This window comes from Neomonachus schauinslandi, chromosome 8, assembly GCF_002201575.2.
Source record: "Neomonachus schauinslandi chromosome 8, ASM220157v2, whole genome shotgun sequence".
Taxonomy (NCBI): domain Eukaryota; kingdom Metazoa; phylum Chordata; class Mammalia; order Carnivora; family Phocidae; genus Neomonachus; species Neomonachus schauinslandi.
In genome coordinates, this window is record NC_058410.1 from 39,699,211 (window position 1) to 39,722,165 (window position 22,955).

The 22,955-nt window shown below is 35.0% G+C and overlaps 1 protein-coding gene across 1 annotated transcript in view; it reads left to right on the forward strand.

Annotated features, from left to right (window-relative positions):
* The window catches only part of TRDN (triadin), a 394,231-nt gene that overhangs the window by 129,299 nt on the left and 241,977 nt on the right, over nt 1-22,955 (forward strand). The window contains 2 exon segments of the mRNA XM_044917545.1: nt 3,825-3,989; nt 5,065-5,097. Coding sequence (XP_044773480.1) covers nt 3,825-3,989; nt 5,065-5,097 — 198 coding nt within the window.

Sequence of the window (22,955 nt, forward strand, 5' to 3'; positions counted from 1 at the left end):
TGGCAAAAACCTGGACTTGGTTCTTTAGGAGGAAAGCAGAGAAAATGACTAATTTAATTTCCCATGTATGTTTCCATTTAGAAACTTAAGTATCTGTATAGTTTGGCTTCAAAGACAGAGGACCAATAAAAATCATATTTAACTTTAAACTTTTCCTTGCCTCTCTTGGCACTCTTTTATCAGTGCCAAGAATCCAGTTACTGATCATAAGGAGCCTAGAGCAGTTTCCCCTGCATCTGGTGGTATATTTTTCTGTAAGAAATATAAGATACAATTAAGAGTGACTTGAAAACTGAGAAACATTTCTTATCTCACATAACAGAAGCTCTGGAACTAGGGCGATTATTCCAAGATTGGATAATTCAGTGCTTCAGCAATGTCATGTGGACTCAAGTTCTTTCATTTTTAACCTTTGCCTTCTTCAGTGAATCACCTGCTGTCTTTATGGTTATAAGGTGGCTACAGCAGCTCCAGGCTTTATGCTCCCATGTAACAAAGTCCTTGTTTCCCCTTTTAATGGCAAGAAAACCCCTCCCAGAATCTCTCATCCAATATCTGACTCTAGAACAAATTGTGAATTGAAATTTTTGTTTGTTGATAGCAATATAGCAAAACCTTAGTTTTCTTATATTTAAAAGAGAGATAAAATAATATAGCTATCTCATTAGGTTATTGAAAGGGAAATGTGGGTTAATATAAATAAAGTTCTTAGAGTAGTATCTGGCAGGCCATATACACTAAGTGTTAGCTACTATTATTTTTATGATGATCCTCAATGTAATATATTTAATTTAACTCATGGAAACATGAGAAGTAAGAAAATATAATTTAAAAAAACCCCACATCAATAAAAGGTTTAGTTGCATTGTATAGTATTATTCCCATTGATATAATATGGATGTGATGATATCCGAGAGAGGGAGTTAGAATCAACTTGAGAACTACTGTCTTATTTAAGTTATACCTATAATCTGTATCTATTATCTGTATATACATCTATATTGATGTTTTTAAAGTTGTTGTCCACATAACCAAAAATCAGAGGCTGATCTCAAGCCAGCAACATTGACTTCATGAAAACATCCGGGTTTGACTATTTTAGAACCAAGCAATATACATGTCTGCAGAGTGTATATATAGTGCATTTAGGCATAAGGATAATTAAACTGATATCTATTTTGTTGGATTTTTATTGTCAAGTTCCTCAGTGAACATTTAGAAGAAAGGGAAATGGGGAAATGGTTTCAATCTATTCAGATCATAAAAATCCCATTTGCCATATTCTTCCATTAGATATAAAATATACTAGTGCTAAAAAATACATCAATGGTGCCATTACAATCCAGTTCCTTACATACAGTTCTTTAAAATTTTTCAATTGCAATTATAAAATTCCATTTCATTTCCTTTCTCTAAGGTTTAATCTCATCATTCAGACTACCATATCTTGCTCATATGAAACTCTCCAGAATGCAGTAAAATAAGGTCCAAAGAGTAAAGTTTACATTGTCACTGAATCATAGAGATAAGTTTCCCTGAAACCAACATTTTGTAACTTGGCATCCTTGGATGGGTTGTGAATCCCCTGAAATAAAAGATAAAATTAAAATTTCCCCGGAAATCCTTTCTCTCATATCACCTTTCCCCTTTCTAGTATATGTGCTGTCTAAGCGAGCACACACTTTTTCCCTTTCTATAGGATCTTACCCATCGGTGTAAAATGGAATATTCTTTCCATTTTAACAGTGTTAAACAACAGAAAACCCACTATGATTCTAGTACTCTTCAAACATTGCCCAAACTCTGTCATTTATAGTAAGGTGTATTTACCACCTCTAAATTCTTCCCATTTGGTCTTGAATGCATTCCACTGAAACAGCCCTTTGAAGGTCACCAATGACATCCTCATCATTAAATGTAAAGGTCTATTCTCAGTCTTCATCTTACTTGACCTATCAGCAGCATTTGCCAGTTGATCACTGTACCCTCCTCAAGACAATTTCCTCACTTGACATCTAAGACATTACACTCTCTTTTTTCTGCTTCTCTCTCTCTCTCTCTCTGGATGTGTGTGTATATATCTCTGTCTCCATCTCTCTCATCTCTCCTTGTCATAATCAATTGCTGGTTCATCCCTCTGACTGATCTCTTTGTCTTCTAAATGTTAGTATGTTCCTGGGTCCACTTCCTTGGTGATATCATTCAGTACCATGATTTTGGATAACTTCTATCCTCTGCTGAACTCCTAAATTTTTATCTTTAGCTGAGAATTCTCTTTTGTAGGTCATATTGGGTGGTACAAACATCTACATCTCCACATAGATGTCTAATAGGCAACTCAAGTTTGAGAATTCTAAAGCTCGGATATTTTTATACTACCCCTAAAAAACCCTTTTTCTCTCCAGACCTCCCCATTTCAGCAAGTGGCATTTCCATCGTGCCAGTTTTTCATGCCAAAAACCCTGAAGTTATCCTGTAACCCTCTGTTTCTTTCACACCCAGGAGCCAAACTGTAAGCTTATATGATTAATTCTATCTTAAATACATTCAGAAAATGGCCATATTTCACCCACACACTATCATTCTGATAGAAATCACCATCATCTTTCCCGGTGCTTATTTCATTTGGCTCTTACTGATCTCCCTATTTTCAACCTGGCATTCTTTCAGTCCTCAACACAGAGAATGAAGTTACATAAGTCAAATTACTTCATTCCTTTACTCTAACCTTCCAGTGACTTCCTGTCTCCATCAGAATAGAAGGCTAATTTTAGAGTCCTTAACCTTTAAATAATATCATATATTGATATAATTCTAGTTTTTTAAGATATCAAAGGAAGAAAAATCTCTGAAAAGCTAAAATAGTTTTTAAACTTAAGGAAAACATAAATCTAAAATTTAATTTAGATTGATGAAAAATCAGTTGCAACTTACACCGTATTTTTAGATAGATCGCCTCTTCAATCAGATATTAGAGGCTGTCCTTGCCGCCTCAGAGTAATTTTCATATAATTAAAATGAGAACGACAACATTTTGGAAATATCTATTATGTCTATTTGCTTGGATTCTTATTTTTTACTCTTTCATTTGGCAAAAAGTTTCTATCTCCTAAGATATAAAAAAATGGAAGATTTATAGACTTCAGTTTTCCCTAATTCTATCTACTAAAGTTACTAGACATTTAAATACTTTTTATTTTCAGGTACTGGGATGCCTAACAAGGATAAACAAATTGAATCTAGCTGGAACCTGCTATGAATACTACCTTGACAATTCCAGATTTTTCCTGATGCACCCCAAGTTATAATAAATGGACCTATCAGTTTTACTTGAGTCACAGCTACTTATGTCTACTTGGCACTTCTTGTTTGCCTGGAAATTTAGAGGCATCTTCTCCATGATGCTTTCCAGTATAATATGGGCCAATGGTGATATCTTCTGCTCCCAAACATCCATAACTTAGGGTGTATATTGCAATTTGAATAACATAGACGTACATTATTTCAATCCATTCCTAATTTTGCCCTGTATTAAACTCTTATTTATATTATAAACTTCTCAAGGGCAATTTCTTTCTTGTTAACCTCATAGGGTCCAGTACCATAAGTATTCAGTAACTTTTCTTTTTAATTGAATACACATGCATACTGTGACAAAACATAGTTTCTATTTCTGAGCCCCCCCCAAAAATTGTAGCCAAGAGACATTTACATTTACAAAATTGACATATTTTGTGTCAAAGGCACAAATCAGGATAAACAGCTTTTCTTAGTTTTTTGGGGAATGGTTGTAAAATTTCTCTCTTGTTTTTAATTACTTCTAGCGAGCTCAATTTCCAAGATTGGCTCAGATCCTCTAAAACTTGTACATGATGCTGTGGAAGAAACCATGGACTGGGTCTATGGCTTCTTTTCTTTGTTGTCTGATATCATCTCGTCTGAGGGTGATGAAGAAGATGATGATGATGGGGATGAGGACACTGATAAAGGTACAAAGACCATAGAGACACACCTAACTTCTCAGAACAATATTAGTTACGCATTATGGTGGTTTGCTTAAGTTTAAACACATATGAGCGCTGGGGTCAGGTTAAACCAAAATGAATACGCTTCTGAGTTCTAACAGCATAATCAACAGACTACCAAACTCAGTAAATTGGTCCCTATTTGGCTTTCATCTTACAGCTCATCTGCCATTATGGCAAAGATGTCAAAATTAAATGCTACCATTTGGGTAGTGCTATAGTAGAGAGGGTCTTACTATGCACTACTACAAACTCACAAAAAAACCTCACAGTTTATATGTTTCTTTGGGGAAAAAAATAGTAGCTATTTCTCAAGTTTATCCTTAGGAAGACTGAAATAACAACAATAATAGATAGACATATGTTTTATACATGTAAGTCATATTCATGATCAAATAGAAAGCAGTTACATTAAAATCATAATCAAAAGTAAATTTATTGAAGCAAATGGAGGTGTAGAATGGAGGGACATATTCTAAATGTCACAACAATTATGCAATTAACCTATGTACTCTCTCGTATGTATTAATAAACAAAAGGAAATAAACTCCAACCATACATAAACTACTATTGAGTGGATGTGAAAAGAACAAAGCGTTGAGTCTGTCTTTTACATGACATTTTTTAGGGTCAGCCTTAGTCATCAGAAATCATGTATTCAGCCTTGACTACCAGGAAAGCTCTTATTATTTTAGCCCTCTTTATGACTTTGTCTGAATTTGTATTTGTTTGGCCCCAGTGAGAGGTCGAGATGGACAATAGAGAACTGAAATGAACATGATATACGAACTGTAATGTATAATTTGGATTGCTGCCACGATTTTATTGAACTCATAAAAGTGAAACTATCTCACATAAATGTACATACACAAAGTTTATACTTAAAAACTGGAATTTGGGAGGCAAAGTAATATAAGGACTACTAATGTCAAAACTAATAGACGGTTTTTTTAATAAACAAAAGAAAATGGGAAAAGAGAGAGGCAGTATTATGTTATGCTAAAAGTTTTTCTAATTTACTGTTTTTGTCTTGGTTTAGGAGAAATAGAGGAGCCTCCCTTGAAACAAAAAGGTTGGTTGTTTTCACCTTTTAAAAATGTGGTAATGTTGATTTTCAGCATGATTCACATATATTTTACATGAGTTGTAGCCTTAATTTATTTTTAATGTGCAGTTTTTGTTTAATGATTAGATCGAGATTTATAGTTAGGTAGAGAAATACTTGATTCTTTCCAATGAAACTGATCTCGCTATTTTTCAGTTTATTATTTAATTGATGCCTTCTTCAGGAGATGTGCAAATCCATCTACACACAGATCCATGTGATTTGGAATCAGGAATGAGGAGTGAATTCTGTAGCCTCAGAAATGGCCCAGAAGATGATGACGCCCATGATCTTTATTCTCACTGTGGCCAGATTTATTGATTTAACATTTTTATTCATTTCCTCCTTATTTTATTGTCACTATTAGTATTCTTTATTTTTAGGTGGTAAGTAGGGGACAGGGTGTGTGAAATAGTATAGAAAAGAATAATCTTGGAGGCAAAGACCTATCCAGTCAGTATGTGTCATGTATAATCCCAAAGGAATAGAGTTACTTGGATGTACTTGGATGTGGAATAGACAGATTTCTTGCAGAAATAGATCTTGCTAGGCTCTTCCATAACTGACTGGGATGATCACAAATCCAAAAGATGGAAGCAATATGACCAGGAAAAACTGGTATAGCTACGGGGCAAGAGCCTCACAGGGCAAGTATTTTTATAGGAAGGAGTAAGAATTGTCTAGAAGGGACAATAAAGAGAAGGGATACCATCCCTAAGGTATAGTTGGTGTCAGAGAGAAACAGCCAACACATAGCCAAACTTGATACAGTTGTGATGTTTTAGTTATTGCTGCACATGTTCAGCAGCAGGCTTTTGGGAGTGTTTACTCCAGGGGAGAATTTGCCGGCTTCTGTTGCTATCTGCCCAGACCTACTGTAGATGCAAAGAGTGGGATCCAAATTTGGAGCTTCAGCCTTGTCCTAACAGATGATGATTATCTCCTTATCTGGGGTAAAATCCACTTAGTGTATGTTAATTTGGAAAATCTGAATTTGTAACTTTTCCAACAAATGAGAGCTAAACTAGTGAAACCCAAATGTGGGAAAGCCAGAAACGAAAAGTGTTTATGAAGTTATCGAGAGGAGAAGACAGGTTTCTTGATCACAAATCCAGGATGAGAACTCAAGCCATAGTTCAGCCATCAAATCCAGGTTTAGAGATTCTAGAATTCTAGAATTCATTTATAAAATTCTTGAGGTTAGAAACAGTTTTTTTATAGCTCACCTCTAATGGATAGGGCCTAGAACATAGTGGAAGTTTAAGCTAATGAATTACCAGTCATTATCGGGAAACAACAGTTTATGTATAATGTGTTCTGATTGGAAATGGAAGAGAGAAAAACAAATAATATTTTCTTACTTATAAATTGAATTCTACAGAAATATCATAAGACCATATTCTCCATAAATCAATATCTAGAATTTAATAAAGAATCTGTTCTTTCCTTTTGATTTGAATTTCTCTGTGGGATTATTTCAAAATTGTTTCATGTAATGATTAACACAAATTGCAAATCCACACAAAGCTGCTTAATTATTATTCTTTAAATTATTGCCTTGTTTTATAAAATCAACAGAAAAACTATTAAATAGTCATTAGGGATACTTTTGAGAAAGATGTCAGTAATGCTCATTAGTTAAAACAATCTAAGTGAAAAAAAAAAACCAGTCTAAGTGATCTATGTGTTTAAAACCATGTACACTAATGTCTTGAAGGATTAGTTAAAGAAGAATTGACTTAAAATCATCTGAATATATTTTCTTAATAATATTATTCACAAAGTTGCATGAGAAAATGGACATCTAAGGAAACATCTTCTATATCCTACCTTGGGTATAGAAGCTAGGTAATAATGAATATTGGTTGAAGTGGATTGAAGGAAATATATTTCATTATAATTATTATTTTTTTATTTATAAGCTTTTCCATTGTAGTGTCATAGAGGCAATGAGAATTTTATTTATTTATTTATTTTTAAAGATTTTATTTATTTATTTGAGAGAGAGAGAATGAGAGACAGAGAGCATGAGAGGGAGGAGGGTCAGAGGGAGAAGCAGACTCCCTGCCGAGCAGGGAGCCCGATGCGGGACTCGATCCCGGGACTCCAGGATCATGACCTGAGCCGAAGGCAGTCGCTTAACCAACTGAGCCACCCAGGTGCCCTGAGGCAATGAGAATTTTAAAGCAGTATGTAATATTTGCAGAACATTTCTAATTATATTCTGTTTTAAAAGGTGTATTTTAGATATTATTATTGGAGAAAAGATGCTATGAACTTATCCCTATTTTGTGATGGATTTTTTAATACATTTTCATATTTAAAAATTGTGGTTTAAAAAGTATACATTTTTTGGTAATCCAGAATAACAGTCTCCTAAAACATTTCATTTTCATCCATTTAAATGACTCTTTATTGATCTCCTCATGAATACTCTCTCTCCATTGGGATATATTCAATAATATTTAGCCATTTTGTATTACCTAAATTATCAGACTGTGGTATTGTTTATTCAACTGTCCTGTGTCTTTATGAAGCATTTTATTTAAATGCACTTAAAATCTTAGTTTCATTTGTCCAGTTGCTATTTTCATCAAAATAAAAACTCAACCACCCTGTTATTTATAGGTGGAGTTCGCAGTTCTAAGTTGATGTGGAATAATGGTCTAGTCAACTAATCTCAGGGTTGCAGGATTGATATTAAATAGGTTATTAACGTGGATGAAATTTTTGAGTCTGCAATTCTGTGGCTTATGTATAAATATAACATTAGGGTATGAGATGTAGTACCTAGTGTCTTTATGCATCTTTATTTTTCAGCTTGTCAAAATTTTAAAATAGTAAGTTCTATTACCAAACACTACACAGTGAGAGTCCAAGGCACTGAATCATTATAAAACATTGTATATTTTTTATATAATTATTTAAAACTTACAATTATGAAAAACAAGTACCATTGTAGATCATATTTCCTGAAACAATTACATGTTTTGTACGGTAGGTGTGCTTTGGTTTTCTGGAATCTCCTGTTGTAGAGCTTCTTCACTGGAGGGTGTACATCTTGGATGTTAACTCCTCACTTTCCAAGGGATACACAAGTGCAGATAGCTATAAAGGACTGAAATTATATTTGTATGCTTTCCAAAAATAGATTTGCCTGAAAACACATCTAAGGTCCTAACAGTACTTCCACTTTACAATATAAAGAAATAGCCTTCACCCATCCTAAAATTGCTATAATGCTCACCCAAAAGACCAATAGACCTTTCTGTCCTGCATACATCTGCTAAAGGAGAATCATGGTGCTGATACACAAAGGCTCTTTTTCGTGATGGGATGGTCTGACGCCAAAGATATGGTGGAGTGGAGGAGACTGGAGCAATGATAAGTTTCATTTCATGACTTTGCCTTTTATTTAGCTGAATAATGTGAAAGATTGCACTGCTCTTGAGAAAGATTCCCATGAGAGCAAAGCAAAAAGAATATAGTTAAGAAATACTGAAAGCTAAAAATGCCTTTTAAAAATTTAAATGTAAGTAATTCTTTTCATTTATTATCAATACTTGCTCTTAGGAAGTGCCATTGGCTTGAAAGAGCACTTTGAAACAACCACAGCGGTGTAGGTTGGTGACACTGATTCTTTTAAATATAACTGGGATATGTTCTGACACAACCAAACTTTTAAAAATGCATTGACTAAACCCAGAGAGGCCACATTTCTGTGATAACTTTCAGATTAATTCTGTATTGTTCAAAAAGGAATTTAAAACATACTTTATATAATTATATTATAAAACATTTAATTGTAGTCAAACCTCATCTTATTTATCTAATGTAAGATGTTTAATATTTTGTATCTCCTATTGACAAAAAATTAAGTCAAATGCTATTTGCAGACCTAATTTACTCTCTCTATATACATATATGAAAGTATGTATGTATATATGCATATTACATTATGTACCATTTATTCATTATATGTTATTTATATGTATTTTTACCTCCTATTAATAAAAAATATAAAGTTATATGCTAGCTATTGGTTATATATATATGTAAATGTATATATTTAACACATAGTCTCTTTTCCTTAATAATTATACAACTTGATGGTAGCTAACAAAATTATTAAAGTTATTTCTTTTATATTTGAAACATTTATTTAGTCCCAAAAGTAAAACATTAGAATTTGATATCCCCCTCACACATATATTGCTGAAATGTCAAACTCTTTATCATATCTTGGTTTCACAAACAGTTTAAAACCTTACCTCTATATTACATGACATTAGTACAAATAAAATAATGTACAATAGAATATTGGTTTTTCTGGTTTTTATAACTTATTTTCAAAATAAATTTATTATATTAAATCTATGTCATTTTAATCTTTTCATCTACTTTTAATAATGTATCTTCCAGGTGTGTTGCAAAATTTATTCTTTCTTAATAATTTCCTCCAGATGCAAACTAAAATTTTTTGAACTGCAAAACAAAATTACATTTTTTGAGAGAGGTGAATTTGATTTGAGTAAGAGGTTTGAAAACAAAGGCTGGTCCCATTAGCTAACATGGCAGACATTTTTTATAAATAAAGTGAGCAGCATCCAAGGTCTAGATGAAATATACCTAAAGTAAGACATACATTTAAAGGTACATAAGACAATATCGTTTTATCCAAAATCATTACCATTTATAATATTTTGATTTTTCTTCACCCTTTCTGAATATATTGGTTGGCTACACAGGGTACTCCTGAGTAAGAGTAGTAGAAATATCTAGCAGTCATTTGGTGAGTCTGATAAAATCATTTTACTTCCAGGAAATTCAGAAAGTAAATGACTCTCAGAATTGAGTAACAAACCTTTTGTAAGTCATGTGTTTTTCAAATTTTTGTTTCCAATATAACTGAAGAAGGCATTAGTTACTCAGCTGAGAGATCATTGAAAATAAATTCCTTGTTGATTCCCTATGTTATTTTATCATTACTTGGAAGAAGATTGAAAAAAATAAATAACCTTACCATAATAAAAGTGTCATCTCTGTGTTTGTGTGGGTGCATGTATGTGTAGCTCTGTATACATGTACATGCATGAGGCATATGTATGCAGGTGTGCATGCATGCTCAAAAGGCTTCTCAACATTTGTGTCTTTAAAAGTAAACAAAAGGGGGGGGCGCCTGGGTGGCTCAAATGGTTAAGCGTCTGCCTTCGGCTCAGGTCATGATCCCAGGGTCCTGGGATCGAGTCCCGCATCGGGCTCCCGCTCCTTGGGATCCTGCTTCTCTCTCTCTCTCTCTGTCTCTCATGAATAAATAAATAAAATCTTAAAAAAAAAAAGTAAACAAAAGGGTTAGATTTGCCATTGAATCTTATCTAATTCCATCTGTAAATCATATGCACAAATACAAGAACTAATTAAAGTTGTATGTATCTCACAAAGAGATAGATGCCTTTCTAATAAAATTTTGCTGTTCAGATTTAATACTTTATGAAAATTTGTAAGGTATTAACCTTTAGATTCTTATAATCAGGGGATATAAAAGAAATTCTAAATTTCAATATATAATTTTTTTCTAGAGAAGTGTGATAGTATAATCAAGAAAAAAATTTCCAATGATAAAAATATATTGTTATTGAATAAAATTTTGTGAGAGAAATGGAATGAAAATGTGAATTCCAAAAGAAAAAAAGGAAAATTATACAATTTCCAGATGTTAAAAAAGCTTGTTTGTTATTTTAAATACATAATGCAGAATCTCAAAATATTATGGTATTTAGAGTCCATCAACCTGATTTTTTTAACTAGATGAAGCAATTTTATTTTCAAAATTCAAAATTTATAATAATCTATTAATTGTAACTTTCTGACTTATGTTAAAAACATTTAGAAGTTATCTTCAAAATATAGAAGGAGATGCAGTTTCCCAAAGTTTTCTAAGGTAATGTCAAAGTAAAAAAAAATTAACGTCTCTGTAATGAAAATGAACATTTTGTGTTCTGGATGACCTGAGGATTCTGAGTGAGAACAGAGCATGAAGGCCCAAGGTTCGACTGTAGTCAACAATGCGTGTCCTTAAATAATCGCTATTTCAGAACACTGACATGTTTATCCCTTCAGTAAGTTTGTTTTTCAAGTATTTTCTACGTGTCAAGCAACATGCTAGGCAGAGGAGAACATATAAGTCTTTGTGTACAGCATCCCAAAAGTTGATGATAAAAGTTTGTTAAATAAGATAATAAATAGGGGCGCCTGGGTGGCTCAGCCAGTTAAACGTCTGCCTTCAGCTCAGGTCATGATCCCAGGGTCCTGGGACCAAACCCCACATCAGGCTCCCTGCTCAGTGGGGAGTCTGCTTCTTTTTCTCCCTCTGGCCCTCCCACCGCTCCTGCTTTCTCTCTTTCTCTCACTCTCTCTCTCAAGTAAATAAATAAAATCTTTAGAAGAGTAAGATAAAAAATAAATGACTGTAATGGAGCTTTTATGTGATATGCCTAATAAAGTTAATTATTCCTTACTAATAGCAAGATCAATGTAACATTGTATTCTATAGCCAAAACAATTGCAAATGAGTCAAAGATCATCTCATTTAGTATAATGTACTGAAAAGACCTTATTAAAGAGTTTAATGAATAGATGAGCAATTGAGATAGTAAATGAGATAAAATAATTTGGGCATTGCATATTTGATAATGATGAGGTGATCATATACAGCTGAACTTAAAGAGGATGAAAAATGAATAATGATAACTATATTGCAAATGAATAAAGCTCTTTTAGGCAAAAATAGAAATATAATAAAAATACATAAATTTAATTCTCTTAATTACTCATAAATACTCCCATGTCAAAGCTAATCACAGGCTTGCCAACACAGATACAGAGAAGGAGAGACAAAGTGAGGGAGGGTGTGAAGGAAGGGGAGAGGGAGAGGGAGAGAGAGAGATAGAAAATCCAGTATTCTTAAAGCAAAGTTAAAAATATATCTCCATTCATAACAGGTGTTGATATTTTTCTATTTCTTTTTCAAAAATAAAGTATCGGTTTGTCATAAACCTAGTATGATTTTGCTTTCATATTTCTATATTGGTATTTATGTGATGCTGACTTTTCAGATTGGGTAAACATTTACAGAGAGTATAATTCTTTAGTGGAGATATAGCTTTTTAAATTTTTTGTGCTAACATTTCCAAGTGCAACATAATGAATATACTTACTCCTTTTTACAGTTTATTCTTAGTTAAACCTCGGTCTGTAGTAACTCTGTATATAAGAATAATCATTACAGCAGTTACGTCCTTTGGAATATGTAATTTTAGAAGACAATAATAGTCCCCTAGCAAGAAGTTACATTTTATAATGTCATTTTCAGACATCTTGTTTTAAAGTTCAGAAAGAATAGTTTTAGTCATTTGGATCTACACACACTCAGTTTTTTGGGAAGGAAGAACTGTTTTTCAATTTCAGGAGCATAGTGGCCTTATGTGTTAAATCATTGCTTGCCTTATAGGAAAGAACTAGATGCCTCACTACATTACGTTGAATTTCCGTGCTTCCTAATTACGTGCTCTTTGAAACAAGGAACTGTCCTTAAGTTTGAACAGGACCCAAGTATGAAGGCTGATGTTCTGTGAGATTTTACCTGATGCATGTCAACAGCAGAGGAAGAGGCTCTTCTCTACTTAGAGCAGAACAAATTACATTCTCCTTATAGTCATGTTTTTAAATTTCCCTAAAGCTCCTTGGGTTGAAAAGAACCCAGTAAATTTAAACTCAGGTCTTTCATTGTGTATTTTTCTCCCTTGATTGAAACCCACAATAGCTCTTTGCAGTCAGGGTGAATAAGGAAGAGCCAGGAAATTTGCGCATCATAAATATTCAAGACTTTAGGATTAGGCCATTGAGAAGGTTGTATCACGTCATCGGGAGTAAGATGGATGGACACGTTTCCCTGCCAGAGATTTTGTTGCATCCATCTTTGCTGGCAGCTTCAGTGGTTAGCACCAGGCTGAGCGTGAAGTGTCTGAAAAATATGGTGAGTGAAAAAAGGAGAGGAAATGGAAAGGTGACAAATCTTGTTAATATTCATAGGCTCAGAATATTGGTGACTAGGTTGGCCCTAGTAACCTTGTTAAGTAGATACACTTATCTTTGGACCCCTTCACTTAGTAAGTCTGGATCAAAACTCAGCTCCATAACTGCAGTGCTGCATTTTACCCTTGGGCTACACAAGGAACCCACTGCTTTATCTTCTGCCTGTTTTTCTGATTATTGATCAGACCCACAGTGGCAGGGGGACAAAGCCCAAAGAGAACAGGCAGCAGGCTTGGAGTTGGACTCAGAATAAAGAAGTCTGAGGAGGCTGAGGTGAAGGAAGATGTATCTGGTCAGTGATCCAGAGATTCACTTCTCCATGGGGTTGCAGCTGTAGTGAACTCTGGATCTACCGGGTCAGGAAACTTTTGTATCTTTTTTAAAAAGATTTTATTTATTTATTTGAGAGAGAGAGAGAGCATGAAGATGGCGAGGAGCAGAGGGAGAAGCAGACTCCTCACTGAGCAGGGAGCCCAATGTGGGGCTTAATCCCAGGACCCCAAGATCATGACCTGAGCCGAAGTCAGACACTTAACCCACTGAGCCACCCAGGTGCCCCTGGTGACTTTTGTATCTTTTTTTTTTTAAAGATTTTTAAAAATTTATTTGAGAGACAGAGTGCATGAGCAGGAGGAGGGACAGAGGGAGAAGCAGACTCCCCACTGAGCGGGGAGCCCAATGTGGGGCATGATCCCAGGGCTCTGAGATCATGGCCTGAGCCGAAGTCAGACACTTAACCGACTGAACCACCCAGGCACCCCTGTGACTTTTGTATCTTATGCTACTAGAAAGAGCTCACCTCTATTGAGGGAAGCAAGCTAGAACCAGGATGATAGGAGGTAAATAATAGTAGGTAAATACTACCACAGATAATAGTAGGTAAAACCAGAGCCTGAAGGAACATGCCCAAAAAAAGCACTGAGATTATTCCTGCTCTGACAAGAAATATATAAAATGGTTGGGCTGGAGTTGAGTTATCTCAGAGACCCTTCTTATTCACCCTGACGTTGGCACCAAAATCTGATCTGAGGGTTGCTTCAGTCTTTCCTGTAAATCACATTGGATAAGTAATGGAGAAGTGTCTGAGTGAGAAGCTGTTATTCCAGACCCTTTTCTCTCCAGTTGTGTAGGTTTCCTTTCTTAAAATCATAAGAAATGCGGTGTTGGTTTAATACAGATGGCTTAAAATGTTACATAGTCCAGATTATGTATTTTAATTTAGAATGGTTTGTTGAAAAATAAAACAAATTAAAAAAAAAAAAGCAAAACAGAAAACTTCCCAGTGCTTCTCAACTCTGTGCATCAGATTCAAATGACGAGAGACCAAAATAGATTTCAAACTGACTTAATGGAAAGGGTACTTTAATGGTTCGAGTGACTGAAAGATCCAAGAGTAAAACTGGCTTCAAGGATGGCTGGATACAGGTTTTTTAATAACGTGATTAGTAAATCCTCTCTCTTTGCTCCTGACCCTGCTTTCCTTCATCTGCTTAATTCTCAGGCTGACTTTCCTCTTCTAGTGGCAATTATGAGGGCCAGAAGCTTCAGGCCCAAAGTTTTTTACTTTAGCAACTCAGAGAGGAGGCTGTGCTTTTCCTCAAGTATTTCAGCAAAAACAATGTAGTGGACTCTCATTGATTTGTATCAAGTAACACACCCTTCTTGGAACCAATCAGCTGGCCAGGGACCTGCAGCACACGCTTTGTCAAGACCTAGGGAATAAACTCACCCTTGGGAGTAAAGAATGCATTTAGCATCACCCAAACTCTTTATATTGAGATTGGAAAAGGATTGGTTCCTGAAACTAGAGGAGGGATGCTCTTACAATAATGAAGTCCAGCAGGAAAGCCACAGACGTCTTTTTGATTTGGAATCCCAGATCCCTTCCCACTTCAGATTTACCCAGCCACAATCTCCAGGGGTCAAGCCTTAAGCCGTTGTATTTTCAAAACCTCCCCAATGTGTTTCTAACTCACAACCAGGATGAGTACCATTGCAACCCAAATGATTAATTCTAGAAATGAGTGATTTTATGCATTGTGACACCAGGAAGGGAGAGAGTCGAAAATAAGTGGATAATTGCATGTTTTGTTTATACATAGTGACTGCTCTTCTCTATAAATTTACCATTAAAAAAATACCAAACCATGAATGATAAAATGCAAACTAAATTAATAACACTGTCACATTGCCCTAGACTATTGGAATAACTATTGACAATTGATGCTCATCAGCTGAACACATCAACATTTTAAACATGATTGAGATAGACTTGAAGGAATATGATGAGAAGATATTTGCATTGCTTCCCTTTCTGCTATTAACCTGCTATGGTTAAGTCCCTTAACCCCAGTGGCTCTCAGTTCTCACATCCATAAAACAAAGAGGCTGGATTTTACTGATGTCCAGGTTCTTTCTAGCTGTAATATTTTATGATTCTATGATTAAATTGTGACGTCTTATATTAATAATTTTACCAAGAGTTTTGTCTGGACTAGAGCTTGCAACTCAAAGTGTGATCCAAGGAACAGCAGCATCAGCATCATCTGGGAGTGATTTAGAATTGCAGAACCAGGCTTCATCTAGACCAAATGAATCAAAATCTACATTTTAGGAATATCCCCAGGCGACTCATATGCACATTAAAATTTGAGGAATGTTGGTCTAGACGGTGGTTCCTACTTCTGACTGTGGTTCTGAAACCACCTGAGAGCTTATTTAAATTGGAGATCCCTAAAAGTTTCCTCACCACGAGAGACTAATTGATTAAGTTTGGGCTGTAGCTCAAGAATACATTTTAATATCTCCCCAGATGACTCTGGTGTACAGCCACATTGATTTTTGTCTAGTATATCATCAAATATGAAACACACATTATAACACAGCCAAAACGTCATCCAAATCCATAAAGTCCACCAGGGATTATCTTATAAAAGGTATTGCTTGTTATCATTTCTACCTCTGTCTGGCTTATGAACATATGGGAAATAGTATCTCATTTTATAGATGGAAAAAATACAATTCAAAGAAGAAAAATGGATTAACCTAAGATTACTGAGTTAATGGCAAAAATGAGGTTGGACAGGTATCATCATATTTATTTTGAAATTTTTTGTAGAGGTCAAGAGTATGCAGTGTTGCGACTACAGTTTTTCTTGAAAAAGTCGAGCTTATTTTACAAAACTTTACCAAGCAATCAAATCTAATAAATCAAGGTCCAAAGCATTTTTATGTTTATGGGATTCGACATTCCTGAAGGAAACTGTTCTCAATTATTTGTCTATCACTATATCTGAAGTGTATGCCAACTTAATCACAAACACTAGGTAGCTTTGAGGAAAAGAAAATATTCCTCTTTACACTCTTCATTAATGGTCAGTAGTGTGCTTTCCTCAAAATTTGTTTTATCAGTATAACAGAAAAATTATCAGAAAAATCATAGAAAGTACAAATACCTACACATCATTTAGAATGTTTCTCTAAAATATTAAGAATTCAATACAATACTTTCCCTTAACGATCCTTAATTAGCCACTAAATGGATAACTAGACTTGCTTGGTTATTCATCATAATTAGACTTTTGTGTCCTAATCACAATTGGCAAAATCTTACAAATCGAGATTCTGTGTTCAAATGAATAATTTGAATTTTCAATATTAAAATAAGAAAAATTGTAAGAAGGCATTTCATATTGTCTACTGCTTGTGAGATATGTAGAGAAAACATAATGATAAAAAGCATTCATTGAAATCCACAACACTCATAATAATTTAATAAACTTGGTTGTTATCTAAAAGAATCAGGATGGTTGCCTTGGTGACAGAGATTATCTTTTTAACTTCTTGAGTCTGTCATTTTAAAATCTTGAATTGATAATATTTTTAATTTGTTAACAATGTATTATATTATCAGAGAAAAATTGTATGCTTTAAATTGGCCATGTAAATCTTAAATGAAATTATAAACTATTCAACAATAAGCTTTGTTATAAGTAGATAAAAACTATTTATCATAAGCAAAATATATGCAACATACAAAATAACTAAGCAAAATATATGCAACATACAAAATAACTCAGAAAGACTTCACTACAAAATAAGGTCATTCTTAGGAATCATTTGGCACACTCTATTTTCACTGATTTGATCCCACTGATTGCTGCTGCTAGTGACCCTCCCATTTTTAAGTGCCATGGCCTGTCTTCCCAAATTATATTTGGAAGTTGAGCTCAGAGTCTTGGGGAAATCTGTTGATCTATGATTACCACTGGCACTGTGGGAGACATAGAGCTTAGACGATTATATATTGATAAAATTAAACAGCCTAAAGATGAAAAAGGGTAATCAAGCCAATGAAATTAATCTTCACTTCTAATTTGGAGAATTTTTAAAGATTTTTGTCTATTCAATAATTGTATGTTCCTGTGGGACAGGGAGAACACACTGTGAGAACCAGAAAATTCTCCCTTGTACCTAAAAGTTCCATTTTAGGCTACCAAAAGGATCACTAAAATCTATACTTGCCTTCTCAGATGTCCAGCATAAATATGTGTAACAGATGCCAAAATTTCAGTATTTCTGTATATAAAATACTGTAAGTATATAAGCAAATGCTATCAAAGGAGAATGCAGATTATCATTGAAATACTATAAGTAAGCATCAATAGGGAATGTTAGACAGTTGCAGTAATATCTAACATGTAGAACAAAGGAGATGGAAATTTTGGACCCCTTCCTTTAAGCTATGTTAAGTCGCATGTCCTATTTTTAAATCTTGCCACCATTTGTTTCTAATGAAATAGACATGATATTTTATTGTTAACATTTTATTACACGTATAAGATATTCAATTCAGATTGACTTACTTTTTATATAAACATCTATGAATAAATTTTGAAATAAGGCAAAACATTAAAAACTATTTTAGTATTAGCATTAAAAATTAGTGTTAGTACTAGTATTAATTAGTACTGGTATTTAAAAAAAACTAAAAATACTCAATATCCTTACTTTGATTATTATATAGCTTTTCAGTGTTCCAGAAAGACATCATGAAAAAAATCTAATTTTTGTACAAGTGTTGCTATTTATGAATACCTTTCACATACATTATTTTATTTCCACAAATAGTAAAATTCTGCAACTTTCCTCAGGATTTCTAATAAGAGGTAAAAATGATTAGAAATGCAACATTTTACTTTCTCAAAACTTTCATCTATACTTATTTCAGTACTTAAATCAGGAGTAGGTTCATAAAGAACAGGTGAGATATGATCCACCACCACTTTCTATATTATGTACGAGCTTATAACTCATAATCCTACGTAAATATTTATTTTTAAAATTTTTTATATATTTATCAAGTGTTTAGTATATGATAGCCACCATTGTTGTGCACTCAACATTAAAGTGGAACAAAATAGACATAATTCTTGCCCTCATCAAATTTAGAATTTAGTGAGAGAGACAAGTAATAATAATAATAGCCAATACTTATAGGATGCTACTTGATAATCAGGTGCTATACTAAAATCTTTACGTTTTAACTTATTTTAATCCTCCTGTAAATCTATGTGGAAGGTACTATTAAGAACCTCGTTTTGGGGGTGCCTGGGTGGCTCAGTTGTTAAACGTCTGCCTTCGGCTCAGGTCATGATCCCAGGGTCCTGGGATCGAGCCTCACATTGGGCTCCCTGCTCCGCGGGAAGCCTGCTTCTCCCTCTCCCACTCCCCCTGCTTTTGTTCCTGCTCTCACTGTCTCTCTCTCCCTGTCATATAAATAAATAAAATCTTAAAAAAAAAAAAAAGAACCTCACTTTGCAGACGAAGAAATGAAGGTTGCACAGCTAGTAAGTAAAGAAATCAAATTTCAATTGGGCAGATGGATTCCAGCATCGATTATCTTAAACACTACGTTGTATTTTAATACATGTCAGAGATAACAGTATCTTTGTATAGATCTGTTAACAAGTTATCTATGTCTAGTTCTCCTAACAAAATGCGTATTTTAATTATATTAGAATAATGTAGATTTATGCCATTTTTCATATGATAATTATTACAATAATCATTTAATGATCATTGCAATGTAGAAATAATGAAAAATCTACATATCACTAATTTTTACTTATTTTCAGCAACATAATAAATTATTATATCTGCACTTCTTGTTTCCCAGCACTTCACAAGTCTTCAGAGATATTGAACCCTAACCTCATTTCTTGTTTGCCTTTGGACTTTAGAACAGGCTGGCTGAGGAGGGTATACTTCCTTGTTATCTTCCTTGAATCATAAAGCGTAAAATCCAAGGTTGAAATTCTCCGCGTTCCTTAAATGAAAGAAATTTGTAAATGCATTGAAAGCCTAGTGTGATCAAATTTTCTAATGACTTCAAATGTTTTTAGTTTTAGAGTGGGAGTAAGAATCGAAGTAAGAATCGAAAAAGGGAGAATCGAAAGTAAGAATCGAAAAAGGGAGACATTAATTTATTTTCCACGTCTCATATTCATTCGTACTTCCCTGTACATCTGGAGAAAAGCGGTAGAGGAAAATCAGGAGTAGTAAAAAAAAGTTGGAATATGTTTCCCACATTCTGTGGAAATAACTTGTCCGTTTTGTAAATCTTTTAGTGCCCTTACCCCATTTCCGACACAGTAAACATCAGTGGAGTAATGCTTCACTCTTCTTAGGCAAAGTTACCAATGACTCAGTAGAAAAAGGAATTTCCTTTTGCCTCCTGGCATATCCATTGAGATAGTTGTCACTTTTTCTCCATGTTATTTTTCCTATCTCCAATTCTCAAAATTCAAGTATAAACTTGTATCCTTAAGGGACTGTGGGCGGGCTCACACCTGGATCGAGATACTTTGACCTCTGTGCCTTCTAAGCCGCAAAATGATCTTTAAGGTTTACCAGTTACCAAAATGCCTTATGATTCCAACTGGCATCTGGTGCTGAGACTTACTACGTCTTCAGAGACATTGGACGCTAATCTAATTGCAATGCACATATATTTGGAGGTAAACGATGCCTACTTTGACCTTCTTCTTTGTCCCTTGTATCCAGGACTTGTGCAGGTTTAAGTGAACTGTTCTTAAAGAGTGTCATGTTGTTAAATGCAATTTTATGCAATTATACATTTTTGTCATATTACCAAAAAATGGAGTTATTCGCCAGTCTATGGAAAATATTAAACAACTGGAAGCTGGTTTTAACATAATATAGGAAATTTTATTTTTCTTGGAAGTTTGTCGAAAACCATAGGGCAATAAAGTTCTACCTTTAGTGACTTGAATCTTTAAAATTTAATTTTGCATTCTTATACAAACGGTTCTTAGCTGGAAAGAGCAGCCGAGAGGAACAAATCAAACATCATCTGCTTATGAGAAAAATATCCTTCTGAAGTCCAAATTGGTAGCACGTTGTTACTCAATTGGACAGGAGCCTGAACGGTTATCATATCCCAGCTCAAGTGTAAGCAGACAGAACTGGCTCATAGGCAGAGGCAGTAACGCTAGTCATAGAATGCAATCCCCAAAGAAAATGAGATGTTGCAATAAACATGCAGAGAGAGAGAGAGATTGCATTTATCCTTAAGTTTGAATCATAAGGAATAAATTTCTTTTGTCTTCTCTAAGCAGAGAAATGTAGGTTTACATGCCTTTACAAGGTTAGCTGTGCGAGTCTATCCATGCCGCTGTAGAAATACTAATGGTCTCCAAGTGATCATCAGTTAAAAAATTAGTTGATGATGTTCCTGCAGAAATATGCCTGTGTAAGTCATCATATGTCACTGTGAGCTGTAAAGATTTTATGTATGTGTGTGTATTTTAGTCCACGACCCCCGCTGCTACTTGTGAGAAATCTAAGTAGATCTGCCCAGAGCAATGAGGCTGTCCTTTGCATAAGGCTGAAGTTCAGAATCAGGGAAATAAAATATTAGGGCCTTGTCCTTGAGATTGGTCTGAGTTACAGAACTGGGTTGTATCGGCTCCTCCAGTTACCATAGAATGGAAAACAAATACTCAGAGATGCATTGCCATTTTTTTCCCAGTCTCATGCTCCTTTAGCTTCACTTATTTTTATTTTTCCTTAAGGAAAACTTATTGTGAAGTAGCCAACATGCTGGATTTTACCTTCCTCCTTAGGGTTACCTCCCTCCCGTGGGTTTGAAAAATGGTGCAGGCAATGCATATCCCCCTTGCCTTTTCATGAATGGTGTTCTTGACCCCCAATCTTGTTGAGATTTGTCTTCTTTTCCCTTTATTTTTTTCCCTCCAGGATGGACGCCTGCTCATTTCAATTCTGGTCACAATCTAGAGCTCATTTCCTTCTGATGAGATGCTTCTGTGTACAAAAGAGCTAGAGCGGGACGCCTGGGTGGCTCAGTCGTTAGGCATCTGCCTTCGACTCAGGTCGTGATCCCGGGGTCCTGGGATCGAGCCCCGCATCGGGGTCCCTGCTCAGTGGGAAGCCTGCTTCTCCCTCTCTCTCTCTCCCTCTGCCTGCCACTCCCCGCCTCCGTTTGTGCTCTCTCTCTGTCAAAAAAAAAAAAAAAAAAAAAGAGCTAGAGCTAAGCGGTGCCAAGGTGGCTCCTATCACTGCTTCTTATGTCTGTTCTCTGATGTGCAAACTTCCACCTACCTTGCAGCAAACACAGCTGTGGATCAACATTGTTGTGTAGTCCCACAAACTGCCACCCTATCCAGTGTATTCCCCAAGAAGGAGTTAGGCTAGGAAGCTCTGACAGGATTACCCAGGCCCGATCTTGCAGAAAGTTCTAACTCAGGTCTGATCCTCCTGTGGGAGTTGCAGAACCTCTGCTTTGTTCTTCTGAGTGGCCAAACAGATGTCTGCAGAGCACACACACACACACACACACACACACACACACACGCAAGCCTACCTCTAAAGGAAAAATATTCTTCTAAATGACAATTTCAAGGCCTTCTTGTCTCACAATGAATGTTGCATTCCATGTAAGCTTTTAATTTAGAAAATTTCATCCCATTTCTGCATTCAAATCAACCCTTACTAGGAGTAAGAAATTATCCCTTAAAGGTGACTCCCTTGGCATATCTAAAGACTCCTCTAAATCTCTGACATTTTACTTGCTTTATTGGCCTGAGTTATACAAGGCACCAATCATCTCCACAGCCTCTGTTGGTCTGAATAGAAGGGAGGAAGTAAGACAGTACTGACGGGAGAATTTTGAATTTGCTTTTTCACTTGTAAAGATTTAACCCTGTGGATGACTAAAGCTTTAGAAAGGTCATCTGCCCACTCCTAGGATTAAACCAGCACTGTCTGATAGTAATATAATGTGAACCACACATGCAACTTAAAATTTTCAAGTAGCCACACATTTAAAATGTAAAAAGCATAATATGAAATTAATTTTAATCATGTGTCTTATTTAACCTAATCAGGGTCTCAGTGAGGGCTCAACCAGAAAAGCAGAACCAGTAGAAGATTATGCAGATACATTTATGTATTAAGAAATTCATTACAAGGAATGGCCTATGTGATTGTGGGGACTGGCTAAGCAAGTCAGAACCCATAGGACAGTAGTCAGGCAGGGAAAATCACAGGCAAACTTGAATCTATGGGCAGGGATGAAAGCTGTCATCCCCAGACAGAATTTCTTCCCTCTCTCCAGGAAACCTCGTCATCCAGAATCATCTGCTAATTTAAAGTCTATGGATTAAGGATTTTAATTATTTCTGTAAAAT